The following is a 17,689-nucleotide window of genomic DNA, read 5'->3' on the forward strand; positions in this document are numbered from 1 at the left end:
GGGTTTAGGATTTTTATAAATGCTTGGTTTTCATTCTAAAAGTTAATGTTCATCCTCCTAGTGGTAACCCCAAATCTAACATTCCTTCACCTTTCTTCATTAAATATTTTATTTTTTTTCAAGATGGAATACAAGCAATCTGTTAGATTGCTTTTTTGAAGGAAGTCAAATACATGCTAATTTTGCATCTCTGAAACTGCATCTTAACTCTCTTGATTAGACTTGGGTCACTCCCAAATCTTCTCCCAGGCACGTATATACAGATCATCAACAAGTGTGTTAACAAATAGAAGGTTCAGGATGAAACTTTGTAGCATCCCCTTGGGCCAACTCTCATGACTGTCACTGGCAGCCTGAAGCGTCATCTTGAGAGGGATGCTGAGGTTGTAAGCAAAGATAGCACCTTGCATATTCTTGTAGTGTGTAAAAAAATAAATGTTTACTAAGCCGAACTGAATCTGTTATGTTTTAGTCATTTCTAGTTTCACTCTTAGAAAAAAAAAATAAGTACTAAAGTTTCCTGGCCATTTCCCAACCAGCTTTCACCCCTCGGTCCTTAACGTGAATTATTATCTTGAATTATTACTTCTTGAAGCATTCTCCTCCCTTGGCTTTTCTGATCCCACTCTCTTTTGGGTTCCCCTGCCTCTTAGACAGCTCTTTCTCTTTCTTCTTCATGGACTTCTTTTCCACCATCAACACTTTGAATGTCTGTTTCCCTGGGTGCTGCCTTCGTCCTCTTTTCTCCTCCCTCTTGCACAGATCTGGACGGACTCATCCATGCCATGGCTTCCAGCCCTGCCCTAGTTCCTTTCCAGAGCTCCAGACACATGAATCCAGCTACACACTAGACATCTCCACTCTGATGTCCTTCGGTCATTTCAACCTCAATGGCGAATTCTGAGTTTCTCTTTTTCTCATCTACTATACCATGGAATCAGTTCAGTATGCTGCAACCAACATTAAAAGAATACAGTAGAAGAGAACTAATATGAAAATAGCAGAAGGCTATTCATTATGATGTATAATGTTTTCTTACTGCATATCATAGTAAAAATAAACACCCATTTCATTTCCTCTCCTAATTCTAAGAAAAGCTGACCCCTTCGATCCATTTCCCCTGCCATAGCCTCAATTCAAGCCAGTGTCATCCCTTGTCCAGACTACTGTGATATCCTCTAACTCAGAGGTCCCTAACCCCCGGGCCACTGACCAGGTACTGGTCCGTGGCCTGTTAAGAACTCGACCATACAGCAGGAGGTGAGTGGCTGATGAGTGAACATTCATCTGTAGTTGCAGCCACTCCTCAGTGCTAGCTTCACCACTTCAGCTTCACCTTAGACCATCAGACATTAGATTCTCATAGGAGCAGTGAACCCTGGTGCCAAAAAAGTTGAGAACTGCTGCTCTAACTGATCTTTTGCTTCTAGTTTCCTTTCTTATCACCCTCCACCCTCTAATCCATCCTTCACAAACTACTAGAAGCTTCTCTGTAACACACATGTCTAATCTTGATCTAACCTCTTTAGTGTCTCTAACTAATTTGAGGATAATATCCAAACTCCATTGCTTGTAGTTTAAAGGACTTCTGAGTTCTGTTTAATAGTATATAGTAGTGTATGTGATAAAAGTTAAGCTTAACTGTAAAATCACCAAAATGTTTTTAAATGAAAGGAATCGAACTTTTTGCAACAATACTATGACAGCTTGTATTCTGAAAATCATGACAAGATATCCTCTGCATTTTCTTTCCATGTAATCTCAAAATCATAGTACAGATTGATAGATAGAGATTAGAGATTTCATAGTACAGATTGATAGATAAGTAAAATACTTTCATAGTACAGATTGATAGATAAGTAAAATACTTTACTAACATAGTACAGATTGATAGATAAGTAAAATACTTTACTAACATGGCACCCCAAAATCAAGTTAGCATTTATCTTGGGAGAAATGGTAAGTTTTGCCTTTTTAGATAGAGATATTGTCTAGTTCTTTGCTTACTCTCAGAGTACCTAAGACACATAGAAGATCCTTTATAAGTATGTTTATTAATATATCGATGAAAATATTTTACTTGTGTGCCTCACTCTGCACATAAAATAATTTTCATCAGCTGGATCTTTCTCTGTGCCTCTTTATACTCCATGCCATCTGTTCCAACCCTCCCTGTCTTCAACGTTCTATTGATGAACTCCTATACATCCCTTGAAATATGAATTGAGTGTCTCCTTCTCTGAAAGGCTTCCCTTACTTCTTTGGAGATAGACAATTACTGTTTCTTCTTTCTCTTGCACGTGATCTGTTTTTTGCTTCTTATGACTCAATTAGAGTAGACCATTACCTGTTTATGGGAAGGATTGAGCTTTTTTTTCCCTCCCCAGTGCCTGGTGTAAGAAGACACTCAATAAGTGCTGGCCGAGTTGAACTGACTTCTACACATCTAACTCTAAATTGTCTTTAAGGAATCTAAGAAAAGCACAATATTCTTTAAATTAAATGTGTGCTTACAGTTTGCAGAAATTGAAATCAGTGACAGCTAATACTTTCCCAAATCTGAGAAATGGGAAGCTCAACATCCATAACTAAATTTCATTAAACAGTTATACTACTTGAATCATTTTGAACAAGTTACTTCTTTTTTCTGAACTTCAGTCTAATCTTTTCTTAGGCTCAAGAATTTACCATGGCACTGTAGTCCTTAGTGTAACAAATCTAAATGCCTTTGTTCATTCATTTGATAAATATCTATTGAATCCTTACTAGCTCCAAGGATACAGAAATGAACAAAACCAAAGGCAAAGTTCCCATTTCACAGAGTTATATTATAGGGCAAACACCTCTCACCAGCAGCAGCTGTTTTTCTTTGCCTTATAAGATTATCCAGCTTCACGAGGGCTTCTCCAGTTAAACTGTGAGAGATTCTTTACTGTTTCCAGTTTCCCCGTGCCTGATTGTTCTTTTGTCCTTTCTCCTTGTAATATACTTTTTCGCAAATAGTCAGTTCTTAGCCTTTGCTTTCAGTTCATACTCAAAACTTAACTTCCTTGAAGAAATAATCCTTAACTTAATTATTTGTTCATTATTTTTATTTCACAATCTATTTGAACAATACATACGGTTTTCATTTATTTATATCTCTTGATGGCTCCCGTAAATGTTTCTGTCTTCCGAAGTAGATTATAAATTTATTGAGGTAAAACCTGTGTCTTTTACTTTTTTATGTGTGTGATGGAAACTGCTTATTATTTTAAAATATACATTCTCACTTTCCTCCTTTTAATACCAGAATCCTCTAAAATTATATCTAGGCACATGGCTGCCCAGCTAGAGACTACATTTCTCAGCCGTCTATGCAATGAAGTAAGGTCTCAGACTAAATTCTGGAAAATGGAATGTCAGTAAAAGCGATACATGCGAGGTCCAGGAATTGTTTATCTTCTGCTTCCCCTTATTTCCCTTTCCTATGGACTAGACTGTGATCTTGGAAGTAATCAGTCATCTTGGACCTTGAGGGCAAACCCCAAGCGAATGGTAAAACAAAGAAGGTTTTCTGGGTTCCTGGGCTACTTTTTGGGGTGATCTTTTTTATTCCACTGGATGATCATGAGCTTGAATTTTTATGTACTAGAAAAACAAACTTCTATCTTGTTTAGGTCATGGTTACTGGTCTTATATAAAACATTCAAACCAATATCCTAACTAATACAATGCTCCTTACAGTATTTAACATAGAATAATAGGAGCAAGTGCTGGTAAACACCTATCGAGTGAGTGAATGCATTTCTGAATTTAATGATATAAGTGTTCAGTAATAAAGAATTTTTTTGTCTTTGTTATTTCTTGAATGTTCCATGTTCTTGTTCACTGTGTTTAAAAGAGAAAGGGTAGTTCTGATATTTTTCACTGAACTATGCTCATTTTGTTGGAAATGTGACACGCTGTCATTATACTCTGCCCTTCTGATATAACTGAATAAGACTTTTGGAAGAACTATCTGGTATAGGATAGTTTGGCATTAAAATTTGGCATAAAAAGAGAATTTTTAAGTAATCAAGAAAGTTAATAGAAATCTTATAGTTTTGAAATATGTAGAAAAGCATGGTCATTGTCAAGTTCTTGTTTTGCCCAACAACTGTTGGGCAACTACCACACACAATACTATAAAAGCAGAGAAAACAACATACCTCCAAATCTCCAGAGATGTTGGCACCTGCAAGAATCCCAGTAGCTGCTGGGAAAAAAATGGCAAAGACAGAGAAGAAGCCTTCACCTTTAGTGAAGCGTGGCCCAAAGTTTTCTGCAAATATTGATGCTGCAACACAAATAATGAGAAAATAATCATGTAAACTTTCTTCACAGAGTAGGAGATAACATTACCTTTGGCTTCTAGAGCCTTAAATTCAAATAGGCTCCTATAATCTAAACAGAATGGACTCAAATATGCTGGAGTACTTCTGATAAACCTTATGCTAATATTTGTCGAAGTTCAAAAAATATATCCCAAGGTTTAAGAGCTCTAGGAAAGAGCTCTGCAAAATCAATAAATTTTGTGCCAGTGGAGACCCAGGCCACCTGACTTCTTTAAATTTGGAAGATTAAAAAAGGAGGAAATGGAGAATTCTCTCATAATCATACTGGCAGACTCACAGATATACTACACACGTACACTGTCCTATATACATACAACTACGTTATCACATGCATAAATACCTTAACCAACACACTGCTTTTCTATGCTTTTTCTTTAATCGCAGGAGAACCTTGTCAGTGAGACTACCTTACAAATTTTGCTACTAAAATTCTAACTTCTACACTCCTTGCTCCCAGAGATTGAATCCTAAATCTTTATACCAAATTCTCATATATGGGAGAATAATACTGTGAAGAGATTTGGTCATAAAATAATGCTACCCCACAGGTTGTCACCAAATTATTTAAATGAAATAAAATCTAGATGAAAAAAAAAGAAAGAAAAAGGAAGTAAGAAAAAGAGAGAAAAATGTGAACAAAAGAATCCTGAATAACACAAAAATTAGGAAAAAAATTTATATCATCAGAAAACATACAACAGGAGGTGGAAGAAGGGAAAAGAATAGAAAAGGAAATTAATTAACATGCAAAGCAAACAATACAATCTTTACAAAAAAAAGAACCAGAAAGGAAGAGGTGATATGATATAAAAAGGAAATGAATACTGACAAGTGAGTAAATAAAGAGAAATATTCTTTAAATCTCAGCAGTGGATTCTTGAGTAAGCTAGAGTAGAAAGTTAGGAAAGAGTGGACGGGTGGCGTAGAACAGGGGAGAGAAGTCATATTTCATGCTCACTGACATTATCACAGGATGCTACACTAAGGAACTTCTACAGTCTTTTATGCCTGAAAACCTGGCAGTGATGCTTAACTAAGCAATGCTTTAAAAAAGCAAGAAGCAAAAATGTCTAGGAGGAAAATATGACACTGTTTGGCTTTAGTGCTCTCAGTGGTTGAACAACTGATGTGAGCTTTCTTCTCTTTCCTTGCAGGTGCACTCCGTTTCTACTCTTTTGACAGCAAGAACAATTTGTGTAACACTTTGTTTTCAAAACACTTTTACATTCACTATCTTAAAAATCTCCTAGGAAGTTACTATGATCATGCACAGCTTACCAGGAAAATCTGAGACCCAAACATGTTAGGTAACCTGTCGAGCTGGGAAGCAGTAGGGTTGCTACTCACTCGAGCTCTCCTGAATCGAACCTCAAGCTCTTCCCTGGCTCACACTGGAAATCCAAGGCTGGTGTGGGGGTCACAGGAATGGTGATGGGGCAAGCAATAGGGAGCCATTGATTGCAGAGCAACTTATTTGTCACACATACCTTGGTAATTAAAGAAACCTCTGGACTTCTTCTCATTGTTGGATGGAATGACGGTCCCAATGAAGAAGTTTGCAATAGCAATAAGAAGAATGATCAGAAGGATCACTTGAGCCTGGAATGGCAAAGTAAAAAGAGACCAAATTAGATTTATTTAATAAATTTTACATAATTATAAAAGTTACATGTTTACTGAAGAAAGACTGATTACTCCAGTTAAGATTCTACTACCCAGATTAGGTAATACCTGTGTCCTTATGGAATGGCATCTTAATAAGCCTTATTTGATGTGAGTGTAGATGTTGCATTTTCCATGGGAGCACGTGCTTCGGAACTTGACATTACAAAAACATTCCAAGTACTAGATAGGTAACTAACTGCAGTGTCCTTGGAATATAAACAGAGCCCAAAGTTTTAACACTGAAAGAGTTTATTTCCTTTTCAGGCAGAGCACCATGGATTCCTCCCCTTCCCAGTACTAACTGCAGGAGTATTGAGAACACAGAATGACTCAAAAATTCTCCTGACACTTAGTGCATTTGATGTTGGGCTGCTAACGTGTGCCCAGCAAAAGTGGTATGCAATATTGACCAGTCGAACTGTCTTTCTTTGATTCTCCACATATTTTGTGGTGTTTTTTGGGTGCTTGGCTTCCTCTGTGTTGTTAAGAAGGCGCTTCTCCTACTCTTTGCATAATTGTTTCCTTCCTCTCATTTTTAACTCTTAGTTACCTCCTCAGATAGGCCTTTCTTGACCACTAAATCTAAATAATAACAGCTTATGTTCACCAAGGGCTTACAATATAATAGATGCAGATTTAACTTTACCAGTATTCTTTCAGATAAATAATACCACCAGGAACCATATGAAGTAGATAATATTATTATCATCATTTTAAAGATAAAGAAACTGAGGCACAGATAGTTAAAAAATTTACTAAAAGTCATTATAGATTTAAACCAGGTTCAAGTCCAGGCATCCTAATGGCGGAGCTAGAGCTTTAAATTCTACCCTGTACTGCCATGAAACTACATTACCTTCCTCAGGGAATAAAGTCATCAAAAGTAGATTCTCCATTATTTTCTTTCTCAGAATCCTGTTTATTTTCTTCATAGCACTTTTACAATTTACCGTTTTACATTTACTTATTTATCTACTTGATTACTACTTATATCTTCATAGACCATATGTTCAAGTAGGGTAGAAATTGTATGTGCCTGTATTATTCACAACTAAATATCTAGTGCCTAGAACAATGCCTAGCACATGTAGGCACTTAATCAATTTTTGTTTAATGTGTGAATGCATAATCCATAAGAGAGTGCCATGTAGGAATGTTTCCTATTGCCTTTTATAAGTGGAAGCCTTTGGCCATCTTTCCACTTCTGGTGACCACTTCAGACCTAGTTTCTACATCTCCAGGCACATAGTATCAGTTTCAATTGTGCCAGTCACTATAGAGAGTTACAAAGCAGGCGAAAGACATGCTCCCCATCATTCAGAAATTTACTAGTTATTTTACTACTAGTTAAATCCAGATATTCTTTAGTTCCACAGCTTATAATGTCTTCAAATTTGCTGTTGAAGTACTGACTTTTAGAGGAGAATGATAGTTTCTGCATCTATCATCTCCTAACACACTTGCTATTTCTTTTGGGTTTCAGCACCTACAGCCACCTTGAAAGGGGACACCAGGGTATAACTGAGAGAGACAGGCTTCCAGCATGTACCGCTGTTATGATCATAAGGGGTCCATGTGAGGCAAAGACAGCAACCTTGGTGGTTTTGTCACTGTGATGATAACATAAAGAAGAACAAAGCACAGGTCTGATCATGTGACACATGTGCTGTGTGTGAGTCATGACTGCCTGGACCTCATGCTTTGAGGGCTTGGTGTTCCACCTGCAACTTTTCCATAGCAAGTAATAACAGCAGTTCTCTTTGGGTATGAGGTTTCTTCTATCCCCGCAATTTGTTTAGAACCTGATCAATAGCTGTTGACCTCATTTTGAGAAACTCACCTTTGCTTCCCATTCCATTCCAGCTACTGAAATTCCTAAAAGAATGACCACTGTGATGGAGCCTATTATCCGGATGTCATTGGTTGGATCTACCATCATTGAATCACTCTCCTGGAAAAAAAATTTACAAAAATGGTTAGAGATGGAGCTTTTTTAAAAAAATTTATTTTATTATTAGTTTTAAGAACAAATTACATTGGTTAAACATTTATATAGTTTATAAAACAACCCCTCTAATTGCTCTTTCTCTCCTCTGGCCCTCCACCTAGCCATTTCATTAATGCTAACTGCATTCCCTCTACCGTGCTCCCCATCCCCATGACCATCTATCAACTACTAATTTATACTTTTTTAACCCTTCACCCCATTATCTCAGTCCCCCAACCCCCCTTCTTTCTCGCTGCCGATGGAACTTTTTTTTCTCCCTGCATACCTTATTGTAGCATTTAATAGTAAAAAGTGATACTGTGAATGTCTGGGGACATGTAAGATAATAGAAAAATAAAATGCTCATAAATTTGAGAAAATGAAGAAACTAACATTATTTTCTCCTATGATAATAGGCCTCTGATAGCCAAGGTTAGGAGTCGGAAATATTAGAGATTCATTCTAGTCAAAGCTTTTGAAGCTATTGTAGCACTAAGTAAAAGTATGTGTCCATACACATATCATGTTTTGTTTTGGAAGAATGATGAGTTATTTTTGTGTGTCAAGGAAATCTTAGAGGAACAAAAATGGGTGGGTTTCCAATATGAATATTGGAAAATAAATATTGGAAAATCAATTAAAGAATAAACTACACAAACCAGATAATGCATCTCTTTAAGATAACATACCTTGTGAACTATATAATCCACTCATTTATTCATCTAATTTTTAAATGGAGGTACTGTTACCAATTGAATTCAGTGAATGCTATCACTACTATAAAAGGAAGAGTACAAATGTTAGTTTGTGTACCAGCTAATTTACATGCTGAGATATAAACCATCTAGATGGGGCACCAAAGCTAGAAAACATCTAGTTTTCTGCAGTGAGTTATTCTAATGTTCGAACTTTCTTTCCCTTTGGAAATCTATAACCATAATAGTAATACAGTAGCGCCCCCTTATCTGCCGTTTTGCTTTCTGAGATTTGAGTTACTCATGGTCAATAGTGGTTCAAAATATTAAATAGAAAATTTCAGAAATAAATAATTCAGAAGTTTTAAATTTAGTCCCATTTCGAGTAGAGTGATGAAATCTCATACTGTTCTACTCTGTTCTGCCCAGGACATAAATCATCCTTTTGTCCAGTTTGTCCACATTGTATATGCTACCCACCTGTTAGTCACTTAGTAGCCTTCTCAGTTATGAGGTCAACTGTCATGGTGTCACAGTGCTTGTGTTCAAGTAACTCTTATTTTACTTAATAATGGCCCCAAAGCACAAGAGTAATGGTGCTGGCAATTTAGATATACCAAAGAGAAACCGCAAAGTGCTTCCCTTAAGTGAACATGTAAGTATGGTACAATAAGATATTTTGGGAGAGAGAGACCACATTCACGTAACTTTTATTACAATATATTGTTATAATTGTTCTTTTTATTAATAGTTATTGCTGTTAATCTCTTACTGTGCTTAATTTGTAAATTAAACTTTATCATAGGTATGTGTGTACAGGAAAAAACAAAAAAAAAAAACATAAATATGTAGGGTTCAGTACTATCTGCAGTTTCAGGCATCTACCAGGGGTCTTGGAGCTTATCGTTTGTGGATAAAGGGGAATTATAGAATTACGGCTGATAATAATACTCATTATTTATCTGTTTTGTATTTCATATAAATAATTTTATTTGATCAGTACCAAGTTTCTATGAAACACATAGAATAGTATTATTAGCCCATAGTATGGATTTGGAAAACAGATTTCAGACGAATAGAGTGACTGGTCCAAAATCTCTCAGCTGGTAAATGTGAGAGCCAGAATTCCAAGCCATTTCTAATGCCAAGTCTAAGGCTCTTTCAGCTTCCACATTCTGCAGAATAAATCTACTTCCTCTCATCTCGCCATAATGATATGCCCTAGTGCCCTGAAAAAACAAATTGAATCAAATTATTTGCTTGGCTGAAGAAAAGCTTTTACTTACCTTAAGAAGGTCTACCACAGTCTCAGCAAATCCTACCACATACATAGCAACAGCCACTGCATTGGCAAAAGCAAAGATCAAGCCTATAGACCCACCGAACTCGGGCCCTAAGCTTCTGGAAATAAGATAGTAAGCCCCACCTAAAACAAGAAATGAACATACTTTACATTGAGGAACAGTGAAGGGATTTAGCTTACAAAACCAAATTATTTTGAACATCTGAGAACATTTGAAATATTAATTATTCTAATAAAAATATTATAAATTTCTAATAATTTTAGGAATCTTGTGTAACCTTAAGGAGTAACTTAGCCCTTGTTCATTTTCTGTTCATTTTTTATAATCTACAATAGAACTTTCCTGACTTAATAAAATCCAATTTATTGAAACCTAATCATATAAATGCTACAAATAAGAATATTGCAAACTTTACCAAAAAAATATAAGAAAGAAAAAACTTTGTTCTGTAAAAAAAAAATCACTGGAGAGTTCAAATCAAAAAAGTAAAAGAAAATTTTATATCTTAAATTTCCAGAAGTAGGCAGGCCTAGGCAGAAAATGAAGTGGGTGAAGTTTATCATTGTTATACTAATTTCTTTTCTGGTATACATTTGCTATATAAAAAAAGATATCTGTATAGTGCTATATATTATCCACTCCTTGGTTATTGCCAAATACCCATTTGTATATGAAGGTGGCAAATAGGAAGAAAGGAGAGGGAGAGCTTGGAACGATTGTCTCTCCTCTGGACCTTGAAAAGGTAGTTTTACATATGGTTGTGTGCTTCTGTGAACATAAAGGAGTGAGCTGGACAAATTAACCGCCTAGAGGATACTGAGAGTAGATTGATGAAGGTAAAAAAACTAGACATTGAGAGGCCTAGATGTTGAGAAGAAAACTAGATATTTCCTTTGTCCATATTACATTAAATAAATGAGCTAGCCACTTACTTTGAGTTGATCAAAATAGAGACAGGTAGGAATTGTGGAAGGAGGCATGCTATGTGTAGGATGGCATTTTAGAAGGTCTTGGGTAGGGAGACCTGGATAAGGTATCTGAGCAGAGACCCGAGGAGCCAAAGCAGAGTAAGAGAGAGGAAGAAAGGAAGTTTAAACAATGATGAACTTCACACACTTTATTTTCTGCTTAGGTCTGCTTGTTCCTAGATGATTCGAAAGAAACTCTTCGTTTTGTTTGTTTTTATTTTCTTTTAAAGCCTTTTCTCATGGCTATTGGCCAATGGGAGCATAGTGTTGTGGGGAACTCTGAGGACTTACTGAGCAGAAAGTATCAGCTGTGTCAGCTGGGGCACTGGAAGGGACCTGGGAGAGAGACAGCAGGGCTTGTTCAAGGCACAAAGAAATGCCTTCTTTCTAGACACCTGGTCACTCTCTACTTTATAAGCGTGTTTAATCATAGGAAATGGGTCAAAAAAAAATCTTTTCTGGAGATCTCTTAATTTTAGTTGAGAAGAATTTTGCCTTACTCCTTAAATTTTGGGTTATTTTGTTTTGTTTTAAGGCTTTAGGGACTAATTATCAATACATAGTTCTTACTTCCAACATTAAACCAACTCTAAACATAACTGCATAACCAGAGTTTGTAGTCATAAGTAAATGAATGGGCTCACCTCCTCTTACAACTCCATTTGTGCAAATAGCAGACATAGAAATACCTGTGAGTGTTGTCACTACCACACTCAGGCCAATGACGATCACTCCGAGACCTGCAAAATTCCCCAAGAAAAGTGTTTGGTTCTAGACGTCACCAGTGCTTCAGGAGACAGCAGTCTGAATCTTGTCACAGAGGATCAGTCTCCCCATGAAAAACCTGAAATGTTCTAAAAGATCCCATTCCACGAAGGACTAGGAAGCACCTGAAATGTACTAAACTTTAAAACTGAGGCCATGTCCAGCGGTCATTTTCCAAGAAACACCAATGAGAGGAGTACAGACTAGCCTGAAAAATAAAATGTTTACGAAGGAATGTGAAAATCTGGAAACCATAACCTGCAATACGCCAGAGAAATCCATTAGAAAAGAGACCGCAGCTGACCAAAGTAGTCCAGGACTGTACTCACAGTACCTTATGTTTCCTTCTGCATCCAGCTCATCCAAAGCGTTAGCCAGACTTCAAGAACAGTGGGCTATGTTCTTGTTCCCATCAAAAAGAAATATATAAAAAATATTTTTGCCTACCAGTAGCAAGTGATGAGACCATTAGATATCTTAGAAATTTTACCTCCACGAACAAACCCGTTAGTTGCTATTGCTGAAGTTGACAACCCCGTAATAGAAGTTACCATGGTGGAAAGAAGAATTATGAGAACTCCAAGACCTGTCAGCAATGAAAGATAAAAGATATTGCATTTTACTTTTCTTCCTTGGATTTCTTATTGCCACAAACTATACTGCCTTTAATTTAAGTCTTCACTTCCAAGCCGTGAGCCCCAATGTAGTTGCTCTGTGCTAAGGAGAAACTGGTTTGCCTGGCATAAAGATCAGGTTGGAGAACCGCTCATTACAATGAAGCGAAAACTTCTAAAATGCAGCCCTGGAAAGGAAAAGTTGACTTATGATGGTGTCCTGGGAGAGAAACTACCTTGGCTGTGAAAAGAGAAAACATGACATTTGACCTTCTCTCTTGCTTGAGAGGAACCTGAATGAGAAAGTTGGAGGTTTGACAAAGGTTAAATCCTTCTCCATTCTTCTTGCATCTCTCTTGCCTAGAAGGGAGTGGAGGCGGGGAACCAATTTAGATTACCTTTGAAAACACTCCAGAAAGGTCAGTGGTGAACTATTTGAGTCTGTGTTGCCTTTACCTTACAAATGATAGTGCGGGTCACAAGTTTAATTACCTCCTCTGACATATCCATTTGTGGCAATAGCAGAGGTGGATAAACCAGTGATAGTGGTCACTGTCACGGCTAAGCCGATGATAATCACACCAAGACCTCAGTTGAGAGAGGAAAAATAAAGGCAATTAATCGGTAGAACAATTCATTAGATCGTTTACATAAAAACCAGCAAGTCTAAGGTAATCACCAAAAGACCACATTTGAGTTAACAAGTTGGCCTGAAATCACCACAGACTAAGTGCTCAGCTTTGAAGTTTTTTGCCTAGGGTAGTATAAATTCTAGAGCTAAGATGTGCATGAGAAGCTATACATGACTGAGCAACTATGGCTGGTCAAAATTTGATGTGAACCCAATTTTTTATGAAGTTCTAGATACCTATAAACGTAATAATTGGTCAAAACAATACCAAGCTGTTAATATAACTAAAGAGTAAATGTTCATCTTTCCAGGTAACCATCTTTTGATGTACATTTGGTTGTGTAGGAGTGGAAAGTTATATACAGCATAGCAAATCATTCATCTGGCAGATAAGTGGAAAGAATCTAAATGAACAACTTTCACTAATTGGCTCTATGACCTCTGGCAAGTCACTTATTTTGTGAGCCAAAAGTGTCAATGCAATTAAAAAGAATGTGTGTGTAAAGTGGCTAGCACAGTGCATAATGCACAGACCACAATACAGAGTCAGTGGCATTGCTTTTAGATCATATCCGCAATAGTCAAAATAGCTATTATTTATTAAAAACTTACTATATATCCAGTTATGTGTTAGGTATCATGAGAAATGAAAGGAACAAATAAAATGAAATGAAAAAAAAAAACTGCCTTCAAGAATCTTATGCTGCAGAAGGTCAATGATTATGAGAAAGAGAAAGTGGTAAACCAAAATTTGAAGGAAGGCAAGGCTGCCTTCGGCTTCAGGAAATACACAGCCAGGAGGATACAGAAGAGCAGCAGGATATGCTACCTCAAAATGCCACTTTAGCATAAAGATTATTTTGAGCTAAAGCCAATTGAGAAGAAGCAGATACTTTGTCGTATTTGCCTAAAAACAGGACATAAATTTGTAAAGGTGTATCCCCTTTCCCCTATATCAGTAAGGACAGAAGTTAAATCTCCGGTAACAATTCTAGAACCTTAGCAGCTGGAGATGTTATCAGAGGAACCTATGTAACAAACTATACTTATCTTCCGTTAGTTCCCTTATATATTTGCCTTCCTACAATTTGCCACGCTAGAAACTCAGTCCTTTTCCTTTGTCTTGTCACGTCTCTAAAAATGTATCATTCTTTTGTTAAGATGCTGTATAAGCCCAACTCAAACCAACTCTTTGAGTTACTCCTTGCTGTCTTCCCATATGTATGCACACTGCACATGTTAATAAAACTTCTGATTGTTTTTCTGTTATTAATCTGTCTTTTGTCAGTCTAATTTACAGGTCTTTAACCAATGAGCCTACTATGGGTAGTGGGAAAACAGTTTTTCCTCTCCTACAATATTCTCCTCAATGGAGGTCAACGCAGAATTCAGGGAGAAGTTGTGGGGCTGAAATCACTCTGGCTCCAGCCAAAATGTTCTTGTTCCCCTGCATAAAACGGGTGCTTCATAATTGTTGTTGGCAGGCTCTCTTGTTTCAAGGATGATTAGAACAGTTGGCCAAGAGAGGCTGTGATCTCTCTATCCATGTCCTGGGAGAAGGGGAAGTGGGGGGAGATTAAGGATAGAAATGTGGATGAGGTACTGGAGGCTGGCTCTTTTGATGCTCCCAGCTATATCTTGGCTCTAGCAGAAGTCTCTAGTTAATTTTACAGCTTTAAGTGTAATAGGAAGAGGCTAACTGTAGACACCATGTGCAGACTTGAACCATATTGCCTCAGCCCCTGTAGACTCTTAAAGTTTGGTGTTGTAAGAAATAGATGCCCTAAATTCTTCATTTCTGTTGCAGGAATCCTGGGATGGGTATCATTACATTATATGTGGCTTCAGTCTTTTGTATCCCCAAAGGTGATTTCTTTTATCTTTTGCACATTATTTTGCTCTTGCCTTTGTTTTGAGAAAGTTTGATATCAAATATTTAGCTCACCCCAGCAACTGCATAGGACCATATACTTTGCATTTCAGGACATTTAACCTACTCTGACTTTATTACTTCTCTAGCTTATTTTCCCCTTGCCTCTACTTTTCCAACAATTTTTAATTCATCCTTTTGCATTGTATATATTTCTGTAAACCATATGAAATCCTAGAACAAAATTTCACACATTTAAACAGTGAGGGATTTGCCAATCAAACAAAATCCCAGAGTAAAAGGCAGCTTAGAGAACATTCAATTCACAGTTTTCTCAAAGTGTGGTCCTTAAAACACATACTTCAGGAAATACCCGGGTACTCATTAAAAATGCCTAGACCTACTGAGTTTGGCTCTTTCAAAGTGAATCCTTGGATTCTGCAGGTTTGTAGCTTAACTTCCCCTGTAATTCTTATGTACTCCACAGTCTGAAGACCATTGCACTACCCTAAGTCTATCTCAATTTGCGTCTGCCTATTCGGCGAGGTTCTTTATCATTATTTTCAAAGAATTAATTGAGAAACAATCTAGCTTCGTAATTTTCAGATGAAAAAATAAAACTCAAGGAGTATTAATGACTTGCCTCAGGTCATATCTGCTTTTCACATCCTTCTTCTCTGCCTGATGGTTAAATTTATTAGAAATCATCTTGCCCAGCCAAAGTCTCCAAGACAGAGTAAAACAGCTATATGAGTTATTGGCTCATTCTACCATTTGCTTTTGGTAGAATGCCAAGACAGCCAAAACCCATGGCCTCGGAATGGTTACTTAAGGGCTATAGCTACTGTTGTTCCCGACTCCAGCTTCCTTCTGGCTTTGTTCCCAGGTTCTGGACTTACAGTGTATTCAGGTTTCTTTCTCAAACTATTGTTTCTTTTCTTACCCAATAAATGGTCCCACATGGGCCCCAGATGGTGACTTAATCAACTCATTTAGCTTTAAGTTTACAGCAAAGGCAAGTAAAATTGAGTAAGGGTGGTAATAAGTTTCTACTACTCACTAAAGTCTATCTTCTAAGAATTAAAAGAAAAAAAAATTCCATTAAAAAAATTATTAAACATCCATTTAGATAGAACTCTACTACAATAGGATTGAACTACTTAAATAACTTAAATAAAACGTTCTTATTAAAACTATTCTGACGCCTGAAAGTACAATAAACAAGTTTAGCAGAAGATTCTTCATACTTTACAACTTTGCAATAAACATGAAACTGGATTGACTGTGAAGAGTAATGTAAGATCTGATTAAAGTTCAGATTATTGCCCAAACATATGGATGTTAAATAAGTTGCATTAAAAAGAATTACTCTTGCCCTTGGCTACACTCACACCTCTAAACAAAGTAATGTTTCTTGATGATCTCAATAAGTTACTAAACTGCCCTTAAAAACCTAATTTTGCATGAAACCCTGAAGCAAAAACTTGGCAATATTAAAATGCAGATTTTCCGTGGAACTGCATATACTTATTTTGGACCCTGCGGCTGTAAGCCTTCATTTGATATGCATCATAAAGCCAGCAAGCAGCCCTTTGTCAGGAACCCAGCAGTTGCCAAACACGAAACATGGAAAAGCTATGGGAACTGGTACCAGTGTTTCAGTTTATAACTTAGTTCTTTCTTTTTCAGGGTTAGTCTGTTGGTGATTTTGAACGTGTTTTGAGGAGCAAAGACAATAAATAATGACCAAGTATCTTCCGAGTGTGAATTGAGATACATTCTGGAATGATATCTGAAAGCACATCTTAAGCTCTATGTTCTTGATGCTAATGATTTATAAGTCTTCCCCCAAAGTGGATCTATAATATATTTTCCATATGTAGAGTAGAACATCATTAATTTTTATCACATTAAATCAGTACCTATGATAAAATTTAAATAAATTTTTCATATAAATTTTATTAATATTCGCTTAATAAGAAAAGATTTGCCACAGGAAATAATACCTCAAATAGAACATAATATTTAAAACATTAAATAAGCACAGTAATTTCAACATCATTTTCCATTTAGAAAAATTAGCAATAGTTATATACATTATCTCAGCCATTTTATCTATTATTTTAAGCAATACTTTATTAAACTTTATTTTCTTACTGTGAGTATCTGAAAGTAACACAATTATTTTCTTTGGAAAATGTCCAACAATTCAGAATTTTTATTAATCAGGTCACATTTTCACCAGTTTTCACACAAGTTATTTTTAGTTAATGAAGTTTTGCCAAAAATTATGAGAGATACTATGATAAATGTCAATGTCTCCAAATATTAATATTGTTATTTAAAATGAATGTGTCTGTATATACCTAAAACTCCACGAAAAGATAGGAATATCTCCTTATGCATTTATCTGGTTGGCAAGCTGGAAAATTCCAGTCTCCCAGGAGTCAACGCTTCACCTTTCCTCTCTGACAAACATTGTCTAAGAGGCAAAGTTTAAAAACTCAAGTGCAGATTATTTCTGTGACCTTCATCTCACATTCAGCATTAATGGTGAAACCAAATTGCTTATTGAGTTTATAACGTACACAGAAAATTATATAGGAGAGGAAAAAATGCTTACCGATTCCAGCTTCTCCAACAATCCAAGAGAGGCGAATGAAGAGCATGACGCCCCAGATATTCAGCATGCATCTTACCTGTGGATTGAAGGAGTATTGAAAGAGATGAGAAATGATAGAGGGCAAAACTCAGGTCTTTGTAACTCTGGTGTTCAGGCCTTGTCAACGCTCAGTCTACTAGTGTTGGGTTGTT

At 36.5% G+C, this 17,689-nt stretch overlaps 1 protein-coding gene across 3 annotated transcripts in view; it reads right to left on the reverse strand.

Annotated features, from left to right (window-relative positions):
• SLC12A1 (solute carrier family 12 member 1) overlaps positions 1–17,689 on the reverse strand; it is a 78,102-nt gene that overhangs the window by 51,062 nt on the left and 9,351 nt on the right. Inside the window, exons 3-8 of one of the 3 annotated variants that reach the window (XM_039888531.1) lie at positions 17,499–17,574; positions 12,251–12,346; positions 10,010–10,149; positions 7,882–7,992; positions 5,864–5,975; positions 4,191–4,318 (exon numbers count right to left, since the gene is read on the reverse strand). In XM_039888531.1, coding sequence (XP_039744465.1) covers positions 4,191–4,318; positions 5,864–5,975; positions 7,882–7,992; positions 10,010–10,149; positions 12,251–12,346; positions 17,499–17,574 — 663 coding nt within the window. Of the gene's footprint in view, positions 1–4,190; positions 4,319–5,863; positions 5,976–7,881; positions 7,993–10,009; positions 10,150–11,639; positions 11,736–12,250; positions 12,347–12,866; positions 12,963–17,498; positions 17,575–17,689 lie in introns of all 3 variants that reach the window. The other 2 variants (XM_039888532.1, XM_039888533.1) reach the window with 2 other exon arrangements.

The sequence above is a fragment of the Pteropus medius genome, unplaced genomic scaffold, assembly GCF_902729225.1.
Source record: "Pteropus medius unplaced genomic scaffold, Ma_sr-lr_union100, whole genome shotgun sequence".
Classification (NCBI taxonomy): domain Eukaryota; kingdom Metazoa; phylum Chordata; class Mammalia; order Chiroptera; family Pteropodidae; genus Pteropus; species Pteropus medius.